We start from the raw sequence: 17,797 nt of genomic DNA on the forward strand, positions 1-17,797 counted from the left end.
CTATATGGAACCCCATCTCCACAAATCATACACAAACAGACAATCCTTTTTTTTCGCAAGTACTTCTCAAGGTAATTTTTTTTTTCTTTTTGAAAAGAAAATAGTCACTGTAATTTATCAGCAATTTAGATGAATATATCAGTTTTTAGTACACGACACAGCCATTGTGGCACGTTCTCAAATTAAACATTGTTCTTGCATTACAAAACGCGTTTCTGTATAATAAGTGCGCTGTCTGATTACATTTACGTGCATGTAATTAACTACCGGCCATGTGAATTATCAAAAAAATTAAAAAGAGAACCGTGTTTAATTTGAGGACGTGCCAAAATGGCTGTCTGGTGTACTAAAAACTGATATATTCATCTAAATTGCTGATAAATTACAGTGACTATTTTCTTCTCAAAAAAAAAAAAAAAGTAAAAAGAGAGGGTAGAAAATTACCTATGTGACTGAGGAAGAAGACATTAGACATGGGGGCTTTGCTTATGGTGATTGCTCGTCAGAAAAGCAAAGATGATAACTAAGAGTATGGCGTCGATGCTGACCTCGCCTTCTTTGATTCAACCGAGAAATTAGGATCTCTCTCTCTATCTTCTTCTTCTTCTTCTTCTTCCACCTGCAACCTATATAAATGGCCTCCGCTCCTCTAATCCACGCGCGCTGTGGTTACTCGCCCAGATTCAGTAGCAGCAGTAATCGACGGAATGGAGGAGGAGGAGCTCTAGGTTCGTCGCCGTCGTCGTCTTCTTCGCCTTCGTCGTCGTGTTGCTCTTCTTCGTATTTGGCCTTCTCTTCTGGTAAATTGAGTACGATTTTGTTAATTGCCTGAGAAATTTGCTTGATTTTAGAAATAAGGAGATTGAATTGTTGAGGTTTTGATTTTGATTTTGAGTTTTCAGGGGCGTATAATTGCTGGAGGAACCAAGGACTCAGAGCTCACGCTATGACCAGTCAGGGGAATTTTGCTTCTTCCTCCAGAGGTGTTGCGAGTGCGGAGAAGAAGCCTGATCATCTTCTCGTACTTGTTCATGGCATATTGGCTAGGTATGTCTTCTTCCAACTCCTCAAAAGAGATTTGTAAAATTGTTATATGAGTGGAAATTATCTCGAAATAATGTTAGATAGAGGCTAATATGTGCAAACCTTGAGTGAGATGAGTCTTGTTTGTTGGAAATATATGCATATAATTGTGATAGTGATTATCTTCGAGTCGTTTGATTTTGTTAGTCTTGGTTTAAATTTTCGGATTTATATAAGTTGAAGGATTGCATGATTGCTGTTGCTTTGGTTTTGTTTATCCGTGATTATGCATTTCTTTGGCTTTCTCCCCTGAATTGATATCAAGTTAACTGATTCTTAGTAATGCAGCCCGAGTGATTGGACATACGTGGAAGCAGAATTACGGAAGCGTCTAGGCAGAAGCTTCTTAATCTATGGTGAATTGATCTCACTTACTTCAACTATGTGGAACTTTGCTTTCAGCTTATGATAGTTTTAAATATGTAGAATTAATAAGTTAGAAGAATAGTAAGAAACAGAGTATCAGTCAAAAAAAGGTAGTGGTGGGGTTGAGAGCTGTCAGATTAAGCAGGACAATGAGAAATCTGGACTGAAAAGCTCTTGTATCTTAGCTTATAAGATTGCTTTATAACCTTACCTGGTCTTCAAATGCATGAATTTAACATTGGCTGTTATTCTTTAATATGGTAGTTTTAACATCACATGTACTGTATTTCAGCAAGTTCATGCAACACGTACACAAAAACTTTTGCCGGGATTGATGGAGCTGGAAAGAGACTGGCAGATGAAGTGAGTTTTGAAATCTACAAGCCACTATTTGTAAAGTTTACTCTTTGATTATAAATCATGTTACCTGTGGCTTGTTGAGAAATAATATCCGTACTTGCATAACCTTGGAATATTTTGATTAACAGGTCATGCAAGTTGTGCAAAAGACTGATAGCCTGAAGAAAATCTCATTCTTAGCCCATTCTCTAGGGGGCTTGTTTGCAAGATACGCAATATCTGTTCTTTACAGACCCAATGATATTCCCAATTCACCTCTTGTAAATTCAAAAGCAACACACTCTTTGAGACGAGGAAAGATTGCCGGTTTGGAGCCAATCAATTTTGTAACATTGGCAACCCCACATCTTGGGGTAAGGGGGAAAAAGCAGGTAATTTTATTTTCATTAACTACATTTACCCTATAGTAAGATGCCATTCTGGACTCTGCTAAGGTGTATTACTTTTTTCCAAAGTCATTCTGACTTGGAACAAACACCCGTATACCTAGGGAACTTAGTAAGGGATGAGTAGATGGATTAACTTTGCTGATAAAGGATGTTAACACTGTTATTTAATTGTGCAACAATCAAGAGTTGTTGGAGGGCATCCATTAGGGGACTGTTCACAATGTTAGTCAGATATTTCACATTATCGAGAGAACAATTAAACATAGTACTGATACTGAGACTTCGAATGTAAAAAAACGAAGATAGAAATGCATTTTTAACTAAATATCTTCACTTCTGTCATGCTTTATTATGGTAGCTGTTTATGTCCTGTATCTGGGACTACTTGAACCTAACCTTCACATACTAAATTTGAATTTTTTAATTGTCTTTTTTCTTCAGCTTCCATTTCTTTTAGGTGTACCATTGTTAGAAAAGCTGGCTGCGCCAATTGCTCCTATTGTTGTTGGTCGAACTGGTAGTCAGCTGTTCCTCACTGATGGTAAACCTGAAAAACCACCGCTTCTTTTGAGAATGGCATCTGATTGTGAAGATGGAAATTTTGTGTAAGTTGAGCATTTTATATTAATTACTTTAGGCATTTCTTTTTCTGGCAAAGTTATATTATGGTTCTGATGTTTCATTTTGCAGATCTGCATTGGGATTGTTTAGATCTCGGATTCTTTATGCTAATGTATCTTATGATCGTATCCTCATGTTTATCATTCATTTTGTTGCAGAATTATATGAATGCCTAAACTTTCAAATTTCAATTCATTAGTCTCTCTTTTCTATACCAGTTTCTTTAACATTATACAGATATGGTTGGTTGGCGTACATCATCCATAAGGAGAGAGACAGAAATTTTTAAGGTGATTGTTGATATAATCATAGTTTGTCACTTCTGTAAAGTTGTGCTATCTATTTCCAAAACTAGTATAATTTGTTTAAGGAATCATGGCCGTCATGTTTCTCAAGCTAAATATTTTAGCTTTTGATTAATTCAAATACCGAGTCTACCCTTCAATTTTATGCATCAATCTGATGTTTTTAACATTATTTGCAGCCTCCTCGCCGGTCTTTGGTTGGCTACAAGCATGTTGTAGATGTAGAGTATTGTCCCCCAGTTTCCTCTGACGGCCCCCATTTTCCTCCTGAAGCAGCTAAGGCGAAGGAGGCAGCCCAAAGTAAACCCAACCAACAGAACACCTTGGAATATCATGAAATTGTTGAAGGTATGTACATAAGTGCCGGCAGATATTCAAGATATGATGACATAGATGGAATGCAATCCTTTACTTGGCATTGGGTAAAAATTTGCTTAGTATTGTGAACAGATGAAATGATACGAGGCTTACAACAGTTGGGATGGAAAAAAGTTGATGTCAGCTTTCATTCTGCACCTTGGCCATTCTTCGCCCACAACAACATTCATGTACTGTTCTGAATCAATCTTTCTTCATGGGATTTGCCTCATCTCTCCATTCTGACTAAATGGATTTCTCTTTGTAAATCCAGGTAAAAAATGAATGGCTTCACAATGCTGGTGCTGGAGTGGTTGCACACGTTGCTGACACTCTAAAGCAACAAGAATCCTCCACATTGACTGCCAGCTTATAGCTATAATCTGTATGTAAGTGCACTGATAGTGATAACATGTAGAAAAACCTGAGATTATGAGATCAATCAATGAAACATGTTGTTAGTCACTATTGTACATCCTTTTACCTACCGCATTGTTCGCTCATATAACCTTGATTTGTGGGGAAGACGTTGATAGAGTAGTCAGGTGCATGGGTTTTCATACTCGAATGTTTGAAATGAAAGGTGTAACCACACAAAAACAGACATGCATGAGCGGGATATTCTGCACAGAAGTTATAGCAGAAAGATCAAGCACATAAATGAATGTTGTGGGTTTCAAGTCGGTCTTATTAGTTTAGCACCAATATGTACCAATAATTTAGGTTTCATTCGTGACTCTGCTCTCCAGTTCCATACCCTGAAGTTGGAAGGGTTCCAATGTCTCAGACCCATACTAGTGGATTTAATTACTGACAGAGTCAGTTGTTAATATATCACTACACATTATAAACAAAACCAGGGGCTTATACACCGAGGACTTCACCGTTCGTGAGCTTTGATTAAATGCATTAAGATTTTTGGTCGATTTATAGAATGAGATCATGCTATTTTTGGCATGTATATATGAACCAAATTTCATGCATGATTTCTAGCTATCATCCTGCACCAGTGGACGGCCTAGATGTTTCAAAGGTTGATAGTGAAGGAGTAGTTGCTGCTATTACAGATGATAATATGGTTGCCCAGCTCTATTTCTCGGTATCGCCTCCTAGGAATACCATGTAATCGAAAGAGGAGTTGGAGTTCAAATGTGAATTGGATCACAGGTTTCCTTTGGTTAATGGGCAATCTGCACAGCATACCAATACCAATCCTTTGGAGACCATCGAATGCGAGGCCTATTTCTCATCATATAGTAACTTGTATCTTGTCCTCGTTGTTTCTGCTTTTATTTTCATTGCTTTTATTCTTCTGGTTTTCCAGCATTTTGATGACCAGCCGGATGATGATCCCACAATTCATGACAACATTTTACTGAATCAATCCCTCCCTCCAGGGCTAGCTAGTTGTTAACAATATGAAATTTGTTTAATTGGATGGTTATGTATTTGATCTGCTGGATGTTGGTTTTAATGAAATGAATATGAGTTGGATCTGATCGACATTTTATCAAATATTTTCAATATCTTGGGAATTTTAATTCAATTAATTTCGTTGATCACGTTGTTCTTTCCTAGATTATATAGGAAACGGGTTACCCCTCCCTGATTTGAAGAAGAATACAATCTCTTTCCACACTCGGAAGACTACGATTTGTGACTGTGATATGCCGGCCGCCAACCGAGAAGATCAAGCACATTGTAAAAGTGATTTGTGTTTTGTGAACATGGCCTTGTTAACTATTAACTCGAACCCTTTCAAAAAAAAAAACTATTAACTCGAAAAGTAAAGTGATAATGTTGTGCATTCACACTTCTTTTTCAGGTACGTTAGAAATTGTATGAACGTAAGTTTATCTTTAGAAAATTCAACATAAAGGTAAGTCCAACAAACACAGTGGTCAAAAAAGTCACATGAATAATAAGGTATTGTTCTCGCAAAACTACAGTCTCAAAAGATGTCAATACTTTAAATTGTAACATTATGTTTCAAAATTCAAACCTAATCAATCAAGTATCATCGCGTGTTAAACCGTATCAGGCGGGGCATAAAATCAACATTCATTCCAATTAAAACTAAACAGGTTGTATACGAAAGGGATTAAACGTCAAACACTAACAAAATTCTTCATTCCAATTAAAACTAAACAGATTGTATACGAAAGGGATTAAACGTCAAATACTAACAAAATTCTAAATTACTGAAAATTCAACTGCATTCATGTAACAAAAAAAAAAAAAAAAACACTTTCTTTACACAATTACAATAGATCAGGGATACGTCTACGGCTAAAATTTGTCTTTAAAAAAAAATGTTATCATTTAGCTCATTCTTTCTATGGTCAAGGCCTCAAGGGTATCATCTACCTTTAATCCCCAACCTCCAATTTCCTACCCCGCCACAAATCCTTCTCCTCTTCGTGCGATACACGCGCTTCCCCTTTTCAACGAATATGACCTCTCACGCGCCAAAAGGCGCGTGGCGTAGACATAAACCGGAGCCCTGGCCCCCGTCGTGGCATAATGGAATTGGGTCCCATTCCTCACCCAACCTCATTCATACCAAACAGTTTCTCCAGACCTTTTTACAAAAGAGAAAGAAGGTAGAGAAAAAGAGAGAGAGAGAGAGAGAGACAGCGCTCACAGAGATAACCAAAAATTAAGTTTCAGAGTGACTGAGATCGACCATGGCCGAGAGAGAGAACCACGTCTACACCGCCAAGCTCGCCGAGCAAGCCGAGCGCTACGACGGTTCTCTTCTTCTCTCTCACTCTCACTCAGTTTTTTTTTTTTTTTTTTTTTTTTGTGAAATCTGTTTGGTTTAGTGAGGAAATCAACGAGAGCAGAGAGCTTAACGGACTGTGAATTGGCTTTGGAATTTATTTTATTTATATTTATTTTTGTGATTTTTGTGATGAGAATCTGGTCTAAGAACAGTGTTAGGCAGGAGAATCGAGATCTAGGCATTTGATTTCTTAGTTTTTGAGCATTTTTAGAGCGAAATCTAGGCTAGGGTTAGGGTTTGAGGTTTTGAAGTTGTGTTTTTACTTTATCTTTTGGATTTGTGGCAGAAATGGTGGAGGCGATGACGAAAGTGGCGAAGCTTGACGTGGAGTTGACTATCGAGGAGCGGAATCTACTGTCTGTGGGGTACAAGAACGTGATCGGAGCACGGAGGGCTTCGTGGAGGATACTGTCGTCGATTGAGCAGAAGGAGGAGAGCAAAGGGAATGAGCAGAATGTGAGCCGTATCAAGGAGTACAGGAACAAGGTGGAGACTGAGCTCTCCAGCATTTGCAGTGACATCATGAGGGTTATTGATGAGCATCTCCTTCCGTCTTGCTCGGCTTTCGAGTCCACTGTGTTCTTCTACAAAATGTGAGTGTGGTTTCAAGAAGGTTTTGTTTGGGGTTTTGGTGTGTGGATTGGGGTTTTGAGTGATTTGTTTTCTGTGACTGCAGGAAAGGAGATTACTATCGCTACTTGGCTGAGTTTAAGACTGGTGATGACAGGAAGGAGGTTGCTGATCAGTCAATGAAGGCTTATCAGGTATGCTGGAAAATGTATAATTTGGTTTATCTGTTGTTTGTTTGTCAAAGGAGACTAGGATAAAGAAAGATATCAAAAAGATGAACTCTTGGTTGCTTGAACAGGAAAGAGTAGAAACTTATATCTGATTTATATTATCCAAAACTAACTATAGTTAGCTAAAGCTAATGTTGGTACTATCTAACACCAGGTTGTGTTGAAGATATTGGTCAGATTCTTTTTACTTTATATGATGATTTTATCATAGTGGACAATCACATCCTAGATTTGATCGGGCGTTTCAAGTTCTGGAGGGCTGGGGTGTAGTCTTAGGTTAAGTTCTACATTGCAAGACTTGGCCTGTGTATGTAGGTATTCGTAACTGTTTAGTGATTGTGCTGTAGTGTGTATGTGCATTTTGAAAGTTATTATTGTTGGCCAAAGCAGTCCACTAATGAATCCTTGAGTGCGGGATCCCATCTAGGTCCCTGATATTTCTTGTTTTCCTTCAGGCTGTTTGCCTTGATTAGGATATACATATGACACTTAATATTTATATTTTCAATGTGGGCATATCAGAAAGTGTGGAGGGCATTTGAAATGGCTATACTGATTTTCTCCTCCTATACATAAACTGTCATTACTGTTTTTTAGATCGCGGTCCAAATGCACAAGTAATTGATTTGTCACTCAAACTGTCTCTCTGTTTATCTATTTCCAGGCAGCTTCTAGCAAAGCAGAGACTGATTTACCTCCCACACATCCCATCAGGCTGGGATTGGCCTTGAACTTCTCTGTCTTTTACTATGAAATCTTGAATTCTCCTGAAAGGTATGCGTTTCATTGTGACCAATATTCCTGCTATATATTTTTCTTTTTAACTAGTTTATGTAATGTAATGTTTTGTTTGTTGACGGAAAGCAAAAGTAGAAGAAAAGAAATTTACTTGGTTGTACATTGGTAACTTTTACCAGAGCCTGTCATCTTGCAAAGCAAGCCTTTGATGAAGCTATCTCCGAGCTGGATACTTTGAGTGAGGAGTCATACAAGGACAGCACCTTAATCATGCAACTCTTGAGGGACAACCTCACATTGTGGACCTCTGACATTCCGGAGGATGGAGGTAATTATAAGTTATTATAAGAGAAAGATTATGCTACCTTCTGCATTTGTATTGGTAGAGTTTCTCTCAAGTTGGATTTTATCTTATTTTCTTTTATCTTGAGGATGGTGGCTTTCTGGATTAATGTCATTTCATGCGGATGCATTAGTAAGGACTTGTTGTATCTTGTTTCAAGTCTTGGATGTTTATTAGTGACTTCAAATTTGGGAGTGTCTTTTGACAATTTATTAGATGGAGTAATGGTTGTCTGATGTGTTCCTATCTATTAAAGTCATATTTCGTTGAGTAATCCCGTTACTTATAGCTTCTAAATTTCACTTCATATCTTTTGTTGCACTGGTATGGTGTAGTTACATGTCCTAATAATGGTAGTTGTCTTCAATTAAATGACACCAGCCTATTTGGATTTTTGCAAATTTCGATGGCCCAAATAGTAGTAGTCATTTGTATGCATTATTGTTTATTTTCATACTCTCGGGGTTTCCAGCCTGTATCACCTAGTTCAGAAACAGTAGAAGAGTTAACCAATATAAGTCTTTTGTTTTCTCATACATGTAACGTGGTTATGTACAACACATAATTTTGATAGTGGTTTCAAACTATAAGATGATTCTTGATACTTTATCCGAGGAAACTCAAAAGATACTTCTAGAAATTGAAAAGATTACCAAAAGATTGTCCATAAGGTTTTTATGTAGCACAGAAAAGAATTATAGTTGCAGAATTAAAAAGTAAAGAGTAATTATAGATAGAAGTAGAACTTAGAATCAAAATTGTTTGTTTTTTATGTAGCAAGGATGTGAATTGGTTATTAGGTTTGTCTCTTTTCTTTCCCAGCTTGATCCAGTAAGACCTTCAATAAACATTCTGATTAGATCACATCGAGTTGTTAAAGATACAGAGTGCTTTGATTCCTAATAGCCTCGTATGATAGAAATTTGGCCAATTATGTGGACGAATTTGATATTAATGGGTTGACATGATCTTTTTTTATTAGCCATAGGTTTATTTAAAGAATTTCTTTGTAATCCTGAATTCTGGAACATATATGAGGTGGAATCACTGTATATGGGATTAGTGCAGATTATGCATGTGGCATTAAGGGGTTGGGATATTGTTTGGGTTCACTGCAAATAGTCTGATATTATTGTCAAGATGTGTCTGGAACTGTGTAGTTCGATCATGCTTTTGTTCTTATATCTTCGGTTGTGTTGAACTTTGTTCCAAATTACCCTTGCCATTGACTCTATCTCCCGCTCCTGCTCTCCCTGTCTCCAAATTTTCTTAACGAGTTGATATCTGCATAATTCATTCATTTATTATTCTGCTGCAGTTGAAGAAGGGCAGAAGGCAGACAGCTCTGCAAAAACTGGAGGTGAAGATGCAGAGGTAGATTGCCTATCTAGCCACCATTTTGTTCTTTCATTTACAGCCATATCTAGCAATCATTTTTGTCATATTTAGAGGGTTTTTGACATTCTTTTTTCCTTTTTTCTTTGGGCAGTGACTCGGCATGGACCATGGGTAGGACTTGTGTACTTTATGGATGAAGAAAACTTGCAGGGTCTACTCGTAGGCTGCTTTTATTTCTGATTTTTACAAACTTGATTCTAGTATCATTTGGCATTTGTAGTTTGACCTGTCACTGTAGCATTTGCAACCCTGAGTTCTCCTTCCATGTTGTTGACCTAATGTAAAGGTTTTTCTTCCACATATCATCCTTTTATTTGTTGAGGATGTGAGACTCCATTTAGTTGGAGACTTGGAGTTGGTTATCTGCTGAATGTGTGGCACTGTGGTGTTGTTCATTTAGGCTGCCCCCTTCTTTTATCCCTCTTTTTTCACAAGGCATGATACCAATATTTAATAGAACATCAAGAATCCACCCAATTAACTACCTTGTTTGCCCAAGGAAACTTCCCAGGAAATATTAGATCATAAGAAACTCATGTCAGTTATTTTCGCACTAGGTCACCAGTAACTGTGATTAGAAAATGGTTGTTGATCCCTGAAATGAAATAAGGGCTCTAGTGGTCCAATGGTTAGATTAAACGAATATGAAAATTTTGAATAGAAATGGAGTTTTGCGTGGATTGACACATTGAGAGATGCCATGGGAGTGCAGGTGTAAAAAAATTAAGATACCGTGTTGATAAAAACTTTTTAATGAAACTTGCAAGTTTTTAAATGTTCAAACTCAAACAAAGAAAATTTACAAGACCTAATAGGAGAACATATTTGTGCTTGTGTTCTTGCAGAAATATATCTCATATCATGATTATATTTCTGGTGGTTCATAGCATTTATCTTTACGGTCTTCCTCTAATTCTTCTCAATCTTTGATCTTCTTTATTGATTTCGTGAGTCTAGAAAAAATTTAAATAAAGAAATTTGGAGTGTATATAATGATTTCTTCCGTAGTTCAGAGTGCCAATAGTAGTTTCTACTCGAAACTTCTTTTCCTGTATATTTAAACCTGTTGTCTATAGTCACTTTTCTAAGTCAGATTGTGACTTAGAAATAAATGAGTAGTTTCTACTCGGATTTGGCTCCTCTAAAGTGAAAATTGTGTGAAGTTATATAAATTTCATAAAATCTTAATCATTTAATTAATCCAATGGTTATTAAAGTGGCCAAATCAGCTAATGTAATTTTAACTGGTATTGTCCGCAAACCGTCGTTAACTCCATCACGTCTATTCATTTCTGTTTCGCTCTATCTATTTTTCCAATGGAAAACATTCAAGGTTACGAGAATGTAAATCAAATCAGGTAATATTGCCTCTATATTCAGTTTATACTCTTCTCTAGGCTAAAATGGTTGAGGGTTTCTTATGGCTTATGATTAATACTTACTCACCAATGATTAAATAAACGATGAGAATTGAAAAGGCCATAAACAAACTTGGATGAGTAATAAAGCAACCATTCATCAAAGAGCAGAGGTTGGAGATTCCCTAGTCAGCTATTTACTCTCTGCAGTTTCTTTGAATACTGAATAAGACAGTTGAAACTCCTTTGCTATTCACCCCAATACTGAAAAAGTGTCTTCACGTGAAAGCCTCTAGATTTCAAAACTGAAAAACCTAAAATTCATGATGCAATTGAAATTACAATTGAAATCTGATCTTGGGGAAGATAGGAAGAAATGAGAATAGTTGGGGGTTGGATCCCTAGTTCACAAAGGATCGATCAAACTTCCCAAATCATGAGAGGAGGCTGTTATGTTTACGGGAAAAACCAAAAATGTTAGATTAACGGCAACGTTAAATGGTTTAGGGTATAAAAAGATGATGTGGACTCTTGTAACCATTAGATTACCTAAAGGGTTAAGATTTTATGAAATTTACTAACTTCAAGCAATCCTCACTTTAGAGGAGTCGAATCCTTTCTACTCATTAACACTTTCTAAGGCAGATCGTGACTTAAGGAGCAAAAGAGCGAGTCAAAATAATTGTCTCAGCCACATATAAACAAGTAAGAAAATTACGATAGATATAGTGAGGTCTTGAACATAACAAGAAGGTATGAAGATGGGAACCTCAGACTAGTAACTACTAACAGAAATCCAAAACAAATATTCCACAATCTACGTAGTCTTCTCCCTTATAAAAAGGAACCCTTCTTTCTCTAATATATAGTCCTCGATCCTCTGATTGATTTGATCTCCAAGCAATTTTAAACCAGCAGTAATTATTTAACAATGGCCAAGTCTAGTATTATCATCCTTGCTTCAGCCCTTTGCTTCCTGTCCTTCATCAACAACGCTTACAGCGAAGACAAGACAACACTCCAGGTTGAAGGCGTAGTCTTTTGTGACAGCTGCCGCATCCAGTTCATCACCAGAATCAGCGAGCTTATACAAGGTTGGTATACATTAAGCTTAAATTAATCAAGCAAATATATCTTCAGTTTCTTACAATGCAAGCAACCATTCTCGATGGCAGGTGCAAAGGTGAAGTTGGAATGCAAGGACCGCGAAAGTGGTAGCATAACATACAGCAAGGAGGCCGAGACCAACGAGCAAGGAAGGTACTCAATTGAAGTGGATAGTGACCATGAGGAGGAGGATTGCGAGGTCGTCCTGGTGAGCAGCCCCAACGAGGACTGCAACGAGATTAACCACGACTTACACCAACAAACCAGCGCGAGGATTAGTCTCACAAAACACAATGGAATTGCCGGACCGGTGCGCATTCCGAACCCTCTTGGCTTCATGAAGAAGGAAGCTGCTCCTGAGTGCCCTGAGGTGCTCAAGGAGCTTGGACTCACCCCGGATGGCAACATCGAATAAGTTGTTATCAGTCGATCATTTCTTACATTATGAAATAGAAATCTTCCCTCTAAGTTCGAGTTGTATTCAATAAATGCGTTCATATAATTTCCCTATTCATTTCATTATGCAGTAGTAGTTCAGGGAATTTTTTCTTTTCAGTGTTCATACTTCATACACCGGCCTGGCTAAGCCTTCTGTGTGGCTTATGAGCTATAGTACTAGTTGAGTAGTACTCCTTTTTACATATATTAGTTGGTCTGGTTCCGATAATTGATGGTTTAATTTATACATGCATTTGGTACTAGCAGATGATCGCGATTTTAAACTCTGTACAGTAAATCAAGTTTATATTGATTTACATTACTCAAGTGTTGGAAAAAGTTTAAAGAATCCACACCTAAAATCTGGAAATGCTCCAACCAAGGTGAAATTTGGAAGTTCATTTACTCCAATAGTAATGACATTTTGGATTCCGCTCTCTGTTCTAATGCATAGATCATCATATATAGATTCTAGAATCACCTTGTTGCAGATTTAAGCTCCATGTGATTTATGTGTCATTTACACACTTCGGATTATATTCTTCTGAAGAAATGATAATAAGCTCATTATCAAGAGATTTGCCACAGGCATGTGCCTTGTTACTTGTTCGTACCAATTTGTTGAGCATCCCTAACTAACCTAGATGTTCTGCCGAATTATGAAGCTTGTAGCTCCGTCCTTTGAGTATGAGAATAAAATGAAAGATATGACTAATCATTTAGATTTTCAGAAAAATCCATGATAATTAAAGTGGTTATGCATCTCTAGTTTTGACGCCAAAATGAACTGGCCGTTGTTTCAGCCACCAATGGGAGAGAATAGACTTAGGAGCTTCTTCAGGTTCATCTTCTATTTTAGGACTATAAAGGTGATACTGGAGAAAGGATATGTGAAAGTGCTCCAGCAACAATAACTGATCAGGCTTCTTGACCGATAGTACACAAAGTTTGAAAGTTTCATGAGCTTCTTAAACCGCCGTGAAGCGAAGGTTTATGAACCCGTGGAAACCTTCTTTGCAAACCGTGTCAACACGACCACCCTTATATCAGGGATTCAGGGGTGTGAATGAGCATAATCACTTCTATTGTTGATCAACATACTTTTATTTAATAAATTTATAATCCAACGGTCCACATCTTAAATTAGTCTTTAAAGATCATCTCTGTAAAAAATCAATCGAATCAGAAATCGTTTAATTATCTAATTGAATCAAACAAATGGATGGTTCTAACAACACTTGCTACCATTATGATGAACCGTCCATGTATTTCATAGAAATGAATAACTGAAAGGTTTTTTTTTTTTTTTCTTTCTTTAAAGAGGATCAAAGGATTTCACTCTTACGCCCATGGTGACTCGAACCCATGACTTTGTCATTAGGTAGTGGGTGCTCTAACCACTGAGCTAACACCACTTCATCAATAATAACTGAAAGGTCTTCAATTTGATTGATTTTTCACAAAGCTAATCTTTGTATTAAGTTATACAACATGAATGGTTGGATTAGAAAATTATAAAGTTATTATGCGTTAATCGACAATTGGGTGAATATGCTCATTCACCCTAGGGGTGAACCTAAGAATTGTTCATAATATTTTCCTGAATTGGCACCTGTACGCTGTATCCAATGAATCTTGGAGAGATTGAAGCAGGTAACTGAACAGATACACTAGTCGATCGGATGCCATGATCATACTAAAACTCATTTCTCTAATTTCGCTGCATAAGGTTCTCGAAGTTGATCCAAGACTTCTAGAAGACACCTCGATCAACACTGAAAATCATTTCTATGTTCCAATCTTTTTTGTGAATTTTTGATTTTTTTTTTTCCGACTTAAAAGTATTTCTTACAGCTCAAAAGAAGATAAGACTGACTTACATGAGTTTATAGGATGTCCTTTATGAAGACAATTGTAACGTAATTATGCATGCTCAAGATATAGGTATTACGTACCCCCCCCCCCCCCCCCCCCCCCCCCCGATGCGGCAAAATTTAAATAATAATAATATGGGCGTGGGGATGAGCCCCCTAGCCTGACTGAGTTCCAAACCCCTTTATTTAAAAAAGAAAAAGAAAAAGATAAGACTGACTTATATAAGTTTATAACAACATTAATGCATGTAGAAGATCTTGGGAAAAATAAAAATGGGTGTTTTTATGGAAAATATGGGTCCTGAAATATCAAATCATTGTTTGGATGCTAAATATACTGTAGGACACGGATCAATATTTAAGGTCTGGATAACGGGTCATAAAAAACAAAAGCTAGCACAAAGCAAATCCCCAAAGGGCAATGATATAGGGCCTCAATGAGGCCTAAGATTTGTGGTCTCAATCCTAGGTGTCAAGTCATATCACCTATACACCTCACTAATTTGTCAAATCATGTCATGTCATTCTTGAATAAAAAGACTATCTTATCCTTTCAAAATCTAATGGCTCTAAATTATTTTAGCTTTCTTCTAGAAAAGATACATTTTTTTTATTATATATATATAATTCGTCTAAAAAAATTTATATTTATATATTTTTGTGAATATATATATATATATATATTTATCTATAATTCGTCAAAAAAAAAAATATATATATATATATATATATGTGTGTGTGTGTGTGTGTGTGTGTGTTGTTGAATATATAATGGTTCTAAATTATTTTAACTTTCTTCTAAAAAAAATATTGTTTGGTTTTTTTTCCTTTCTTTCTTTTTCATTATTTTGGATTTTTTTTCATCATACATATTCAAAAAAAAGTATTGGTATATATATATATATATATATATATATATATATATATAATTCGTCCAAAAAATTCATATATTTTCGATGGAGAATTAATGTGGTGTGATATTAATATCGTAATTATAATCCATAAAATCTGGTAAATTGAAGTAATATTTAAATCTTTTAATAAATAAATTTAATAAAATTAATGGAAGATTAGTTACCTTACATTAATAAGTTAATTTGAAAAGTTAAAAATTAAATTGGATTCACAAAAATGGAAAGAAAATGTATTTAAATCGTAATTTTAACTCATAAAATCTGGTGATTGAAAACCTAGATATATAAATTGATTTGGAAGTTGATATCTGAAAAGAAATTCCTTAATATGGAATACAATACATTGCACATGAGGAAATTAATTTTTGAAAGTATACTTGTTTTGTTAATCCCAAATTTTTCAATAGACAATAATGATTTTTAAATGTGAATGATAGCTTCTATTTTAGCGTAAATATGTCATTAGAAAAAAGTTCCCAGTGAACTCTACTTGTTCATTATTAGCTACTTAGTACTTTTTTGTTAGTATAAGACATGTTAGTACTTAGCTGACTTTCAATTTCAACGTGAATGATATATGGCTTCAATTTTAGTGTGAATATGTTATTAGGGAAAGATTCCCTGTTGAACTTTACTATTGGCTACTTAGTACTTACTTGTTCGTGCAAGACACACTAGCTTATTTTAAGTTTCAATGGATGATGACTTCTATTTTTGTGTGAATATGTCATTCGGGAAAGGTCTCCAGTAAACTTTACTGGCTCATTATTAGCTACTTAGTACTTATTGTTCGTGTAAGACATGCTAGCTTACTTTAAATTTCAGTATGGATGATGACTTCTATTTTAGTGTAATAATTATGTCATTAGGAAAAGGTCCCTAGTGAACTTTACTAGCTCATTATTGGCTACTTAGTACTTATTTGTTACTGTAAGACAATGTGGATGATGACTTCTATTTTAGTGTAATTATGCCATTAGAAAAAGATCCTCAGTAAACTTGACCAGCTCATCATTGACTACTTAATACTTACTTGTTCGTGCAAGACATGTTAGCTCTTTCAGTTTCAGTAGATGATGGCTTCTATTTAAGTGTGAATATGCCATTAGGTAAAGGTCTCCAGTGAACTCTACTAGCTCATCATTAGCTACTTAATACTTATTTGTTACTGTAAAACATGTTAGCTGACTTTAAATTTCAGTGTGGATGATGATTTCTATTTCAGTGTAAATATGTCATTAAGGAAAAGTCCCCAGTAAACTTTACTGGCTCATTATTAGTTACTTATTACTTATTTGTTCGTGTAAGACATGTTAGCTGATTTTAATGTTAATGTGGATGATGACTTCTATTTTACACCTTCCTAATTGCACTTTTTCTTTTATTATTGCTGTGTTATACACCTATTGTTCATTGAATTTCTACATAGTATTAATAACATTATGATTGTTTTTTCATGTAAAAGTAAACGAACAGTTGTATTAATGAAGTCTCACTTGACCTTTAAGGAACACTTCCTAATGTTGCGTTTGGATGCGACAATATTAAATTATCGAGAAATTTTGAAATGATAGAATCTAGAATTTTATCAATTCAATTTATTAATGATATTTTCTTACCTCTTCAATTACCAGATTTCATAGGTTTTAATTACGATTTCAATACATTTTCTTTCCATTTTTGTGGATCCAATTTAATTTTTGACTTTTCTAATTAACTTGTTAGTGTAAGGTAAACTAATCTTCCATTAATTTTATTAAATTCATTTATTAAAAGAGTTGAATATCACTTCAATTTACCAAATTTGATGGGTTATAATTAAGATATTAATATATTTTCATTCTATTTTTGTGGAATCAATTTTAAATTTGACTTTTTTTTTAATCAATTTTTTTTAAAAAATTTGTGGGTTAGAATTATGACATTAATATATATATATATATATATATATTTATACCAAATTAATTCTACATCGAATATACATTTATAAATTTATGTACGAATTACATATATATACATATATAATATAATTATATATATATATATATTTATACACACAAACACATATTTGTATATAATTTTTTTTTTGACGAATTATATATATATATATTCACAAACATATATATATATATAATTATATATATAACGAAAAAAAGAAAAAGAAAAAAAAAATCAAAATAATATATTTTATTTTTAGATGAAAACTAAAATAATTTAGAGCAATTAGATTTTGGAAGGATAAGATAGTCTTTTTACTCAAGAAATAGGTGATGTGTATAGGTGACATAACATGACACCTAGGATTAAGGCCACAAATCTTAGGCCTCATTGAGGCCACAGATAATTTTCCAAAAAGTACGTAAGTTTTTCCTAATATAGAGTCTGCATGTAGCTATGCACTCGATCTTGTCCTCCTCTTGGTTGATATTCAACAAAACAAGAAAAATAAGCAAACGTTTAATTAACAATAATGACAAAACATAGTTCTACTAGGCTTGCTGCCTCTGCCGTTTGCTTCGTGTCCCTCCTCAAATTTGCTCACAGCTCCCAAGCTGATGCCG

At 35.2% G+C, this 17,797-nt stretch overlaps 3 protein-coding genes across 6 annotated transcripts; all 3 read left to right on the plus strand.

Annotated features, from left to right (window-relative positions):
• The first annotated feature begins 467 nt into the window (after nt 1-467).
• On the plus strand, nt 468-4,865 carry LOC112202545 (putative lipase YDL109C). Of its 4 annotated transcripts, none has more exons than XM_024343552.2 (12): nt 468-800; nt 903-1,047; nt 1,372-1,439; nt 1,742-1,812; nt 1,938-2,180; nt 2,640-2,803; nt 2,889-2,944; nt 3,057-3,109; nt 3,304-3,472; nt 3,575-3,672; nt 3,756-3,870; nt 4,475-4,865. In XM_024343552.2, exons 1-11 carry the CDS (start codon nt 635-637, stop codon nt 3,855-3,857), a joined length of 1,335 nt encoding a protein of 444 aa, XP_024199320.1. In that variant the 5' UTR covers nt 468-634; the 3' UTR covers nt 3,858-3,870; nt 4,475-4,865. The 4 variants fall into 4 exon arrangements, with proteins under 4 accessions (XP_024199320.1, XP_040361501.1, XP_024199319.1 ...); XM_040505567.1 differs by having other exon boundaries at nt 3,756-3,866; XM_024343551.2 differs by lacking the exon at nt 4,475-4,865 and having other exon boundaries at nt 3,756-3,995.
• A 1,198-nt stretch (nt 4,866-6,063) lies between these two features.
• On the plus strand, nt 6,064-9,940 carry LOC112202546 (14-3-3-like protein D). Its single transcript, XM_024343555.2, has 7 exons — nt 6,064-6,232; nt 6,553-6,859; nt 6,943-7,030; nt 7,731-7,840; nt 7,984-8,132; nt 9,466-9,521; nt 9,637-9,940. Exons 1-7 carry the CDS (start codon nt 6,169-6,171, stop codon nt 9,637-9,639), a joined length of 777 nt encoding a protein of 258 aa, XP_024199323.1. The 5' UTR covers nt 6,064-6,168; the 3' UTR covers nt 9,640-9,940.
• Nucleotides 9,941-11,750: 1,810 nt separating this feature from the next.
• LOC112203030 (olee1-like protein) lies at nt 11,751-12,711 on the plus strand. The gene is made up of 2 exons (XM_024344060.2): nt 11,751-11,997; nt 12,079-12,711. The coding sequence occupies exons 1-2, from the start codon at nt 11,835-11,837 to the stop codon at nt 12,423-12,425; spliced, it is 510 nt and encodes a 169-aa protein (XP_024199828.1). The 5' UTR covers nt 11,751-11,834; the 3' UTR covers nt 12,426-12,711.
• Nucleotides 12,712-17,797: the final 5,086 nt, after the last annotated feature.

This window comes from Rosa chinensis, chromosome 5 (genome assembly GCF_002994745.2).
Source record: "Rosa chinensis cultivar Old Blush chromosome 5, RchiOBHm-V2, whole genome shotgun sequence".
Taxonomy (NCBI): domain Eukaryota; kingdom Viridiplantae; phylum Streptophyta; class Magnoliopsida; order Rosales; family Rosaceae; genus Rosa; species Rosa chinensis.